We start from the raw sequence: 3,787 nt of genomic DNA on the forward strand, positions 1-3,787 counted from the left end.
TTGTTAGTCACTCTCACTCAAATATCATTAACATGGCATAAATCATGTGTAGAATTGCAGGCAATTAACTTTAAAACTGTACAAATCTATCTCCACCTCATGGCAAAATGGGTATAATTGCAGGAAAATACCTTTAAACAGCATCTGTGCCCTATGGCAAAATGAGTTAAAATTCCATGAAATGTGTTATAAAGAAAAAATGACGGTGCGCTGCTTTGATTAAGAGAGTAGTATTGGAACAATCAATGAAATGACACACTTTGACAACCGCTTCGACAAGCAGAGACAAAATCAGTCCAGCAGCTCCGTGGACACGGGATTAAGACACACCTGGATGAAACTGGGCACAATTTTACTACGGTCGTTCCCGCGCGCAATTGGACAGCTGCCTGTGACGCGCGCCCCGAAGTTGACCAGATAAACTCGCTCGCCTTGCGCTCAGCCTCAGCAGCTGTGCTGTTAAGGTTATTTGTGATCAGCTCATCTGTGATCAGCTGTCCTCTATCAGTGTGAGAACATCAATCAACCTGTCCACCATAACACTGACATCTCCCTGGTGATAAATCACAGCAAGCAAAGCGTCAAACATGTCAATGAGCAGATATCGATGTGAAACTGCAAATCGACTTGTAGGCTAAGCGACGGAGTAAAACCGCAGTTTGTTTGAAAGTTATAATAAGACAACCCTTAATATACGATAAAATACAATAGGCCTACATAAAAAAAAGCAATTCAATTAACATGTATAATATCATACCTTGGGTCCTGATATCCATCAAGTAAGTATTCGATCTAGTTTCCAAAGAGCCCGGGTTCTAGTCCCAGAACCAGGTCCAGAAGAGTAGATTAGCGCACAGATGTTTTGGTCCCAGCTGTTACAGCGCTCTCTTTTCCTCTCTCTTCAGAGCGCAGTCTGCTCGGACATCAGCTAGGAGTCTCTTCCGCTCTGCCTCGGTTGCAAGTTCAAATCCTTCTCACACCCGCTACTATTATCTGTCACCAGCAAGAGGAGGGGCACACGACCTACACCCCAATGTTGATACCGCCCCGTATCAGAAAACACAGAGAGAGAGGTGGAAACTGAGCTGCACTTCCTAACCTCCTTCCAAACGTATGACCATATTCGAGTAAGCCATTTCCCTCAGATTACACAGACCCACAAAGAATTCGAAAACAAACCCAATATCGATAAACTCCCATATCTATTCGGTGAAATCCCAATGTTCCATCACAGAAGCAAGATGTGTGATCTGTTGCCACAAGAAAAGGGCAACCAATTAAGAACAAACACCACTGTAAATACAATCCATATTTATGTTTATTTATCTTCCCTTTTGTACTTTAACTATTTGCACGTATGGCATTTGAAAAGTCTTTATTCTTTTGGAACTTTTGTGAGTGTAATGTTTACAATACATTTTTATTGTTTATTTCTCTTCTGTTTATTATCTACTTCACTTGCTTTGGCAATGTAAACATATGTTTCCCATGACAATAAAGCCCTTCAATTGAATTGAGAGAGCGAGGAGAGGGAGCGAGCGAGAGAGACGCCCCAATATATGCTCTACAACTTTCAATGACTCAGTAGGTCGCTGGCGGAATCCCAAGCTCCGGGAATAATTTCACAATGTTTTCAATGTCTTCCGGGATGAGATATAAGACATGTGTAGCTTTAACATACACTTTCTGTGCGTAGAATAGCCAGAACCGATCATTACCGAACCACAGTTAACATACTAAAGACCACAACAACGTTTGTTATACTTCATGTTGTTAACCTACATTTTATTACACTTTATTCGTGTTTCATACACATAAAGAAACAACACTTCTCTTCATCATACTAAAAACAGCACAAAGACTGAGCTTTACACAGTTAATGTTTGTCCATATTGAGTACAAAAATATCCCCTTGTTACAGTATTACAAATTATTATAAATGGTGCACTACAAAAATAACATGTCTAATTCCCTTCTCTCTATATAACAGTCTCCTTGACATCCTCTGTATAGTAGTGTCAGTGATAGAGAAGGATACCGGAGTGAGTGGTGGAGGACTAATAGCAAGATAGAGGCTAGAGCAGAGCGGGAAGTAATAGTGGTAGAGGAAGGGTGGCTGTGCAGAGGTGTAGAGCTAGGTATTCAGGCTTTTGTTCCAGCCTTGCTATAACCAGATGCGACATGTCAAGGTCCTGGTGGTCCTTAGGTTAGGTAGAGGAAGGGGTAGGACGCGAGCCAGGACCTTGACATGCTCAGTCAGGTTCTAGCAAGGCTGATTAGTAGAACCAGGTGTTGGCCACCCCTGTGTAGAGGGATAGAGAGACAGAAGCAACCCACTGGGAACACAGGTCGGGCACCTGCTCGTCAAACATCTCATTTTAAAATTATGGGCATTAATATGGATTAAGTCCCCCCTTTGCTGCTATAACAGCCTCTACTCTTCTGGGAAGGCTTTCCACTAGATGTTGGAACATTGCTGCGGGGACTTGCTTCCATTCAGCCACAAGAGCATTAGTGAGGTCAGGCACTGATGTTGGGCGATTAGGCCTATTGGACTCTAGGAGAATATCAGCGAGCTTTACACCACTCCAGCATACGCTTGGCATTGCACATGGTGAGCTTAGGCTTGTGTGTGGCTGCTCGGCCATGGAAACCCAGACGATTTTTATGCGCTACGCGGTTCAGCACTCGCCAGTGCTGTTCTGCAAGTTTGTGTGGCCTACCACTTCTCAGCTGAGCCGTTGTTGCTCCTAGACGTTTCCACTTCACAATAACAGCACATACAGTTGACCGGGGCAGCTCTAGCAGGGCCAAAATTTGACGAACTGACTTGTTGGAAAGGTGGCACTCTATGATTGAGCTCTTCAGTAAGGCCATTCTACTGCCAATGTTTGTCTATGGAGATTACATGGCGGTGTGCTCATTTTATACACCAGTCAGCAACGGGTGTGGCTGAAATAGCCAAATCCACAAATTTGAAGGGGTGTCCATATTCTTTTGTGTATATAGTGTATATTGAAATAAAATGTGAATCCAGTCCAACAATTCCTGCTTAAACAGCGACTCCTACTGGTATATGAGGGGTAATGCACTTCAGTGAGAATGAGTCTATCATCTAGATGCCTACCTCCATGTATCCTACTTAGCTTTGGAAACAAGCTTGTTTATGCTGAGCTATCATGTCAACACATTTAGACATCGATCAAATTTCATACTCATCTACTAAAAGAAATAATAAAAAATCTCTTGATTAAACGTACAATTGTAAGGCAACCTGCTGCAATAGGATTGTGAGCTTGCCAAAACATTTTTCAAATACATTTTCTGTGTGTTTGCTAAAAAAGAATGCTTTGTTGAGCAAACTATGCTTTCAACTACATACTCTTGAAGAGTTGTCTCCATCGTTTCCTTGGAGCTGGCGTGCTCGTGCCCTCCTGGCAAAGCTTTTCCAATTCAGCATCACATTGCAGTTCATCAACGCACCTATACGTACTGCGGACAAGTTTGACACCGGTGTGCAGATCAGTACTTTCTGACTAAAGTAACTTCTTCATAGGGTCGAAGAGTTCCCCCACCCATGAATTTAAAATGTCCGCTCAGTCATGTCCTCCTCGAGCCGGGCCTGGATGGTTACCTTACAATTGTACGCTGAATATATATATATTTATTTATTTATTTTACAGTGTATGTGAAAGTAAATTCTGACTCACGTTAGATTTATGTAGGCTACATTGACATCTGATTTGACCAAAGAACACCATTTCAGAGTGAAACTAGGTATACTATC

General features: G+C 42.4%; 1 protein-coding gene across 3 annotated transcripts in view; it reads right to left on the minus strand.

The window, feature by feature from the left end:
* Window positions 1-997, minus strand: part of vcanb (versican b) — a 42,593-nt gene extending 41,596 nt beyond the window's left edge. For 2 of the 3 annotated variants that reach the window (XM_045689897.1, XM_045689896.1), the window contains exon 1: window positions 758-992. In XM_045689897.1, the coding sequence (XP_045545853.1) occupies window positions 758-776 (19 nt within the window). In that variant the 5' untranslated portion in view covers window positions 777-992. Of the gene's footprint in view, window positions 1-757 lie in introns of all 3 variants that reach the window. The other variant, XM_045689898.1, reaches the window with a different exon arrangement.
* Window positions 998-3,787: the final 2,790 nt, after the last annotated feature.

The sequence above is a fragment of the Salmo salar genome, chromosome ssa11 (genome assembly GCF_905237065.1).
Source record: "Salmo salar chromosome ssa11, Ssal_v3.1, whole genome shotgun sequence".
Classification (NCBI taxonomy): Eukaryota; Metazoa; Chordata; class Actinopteri; order Salmoniformes; family Salmonidae; genus Salmo; species Salmo salar.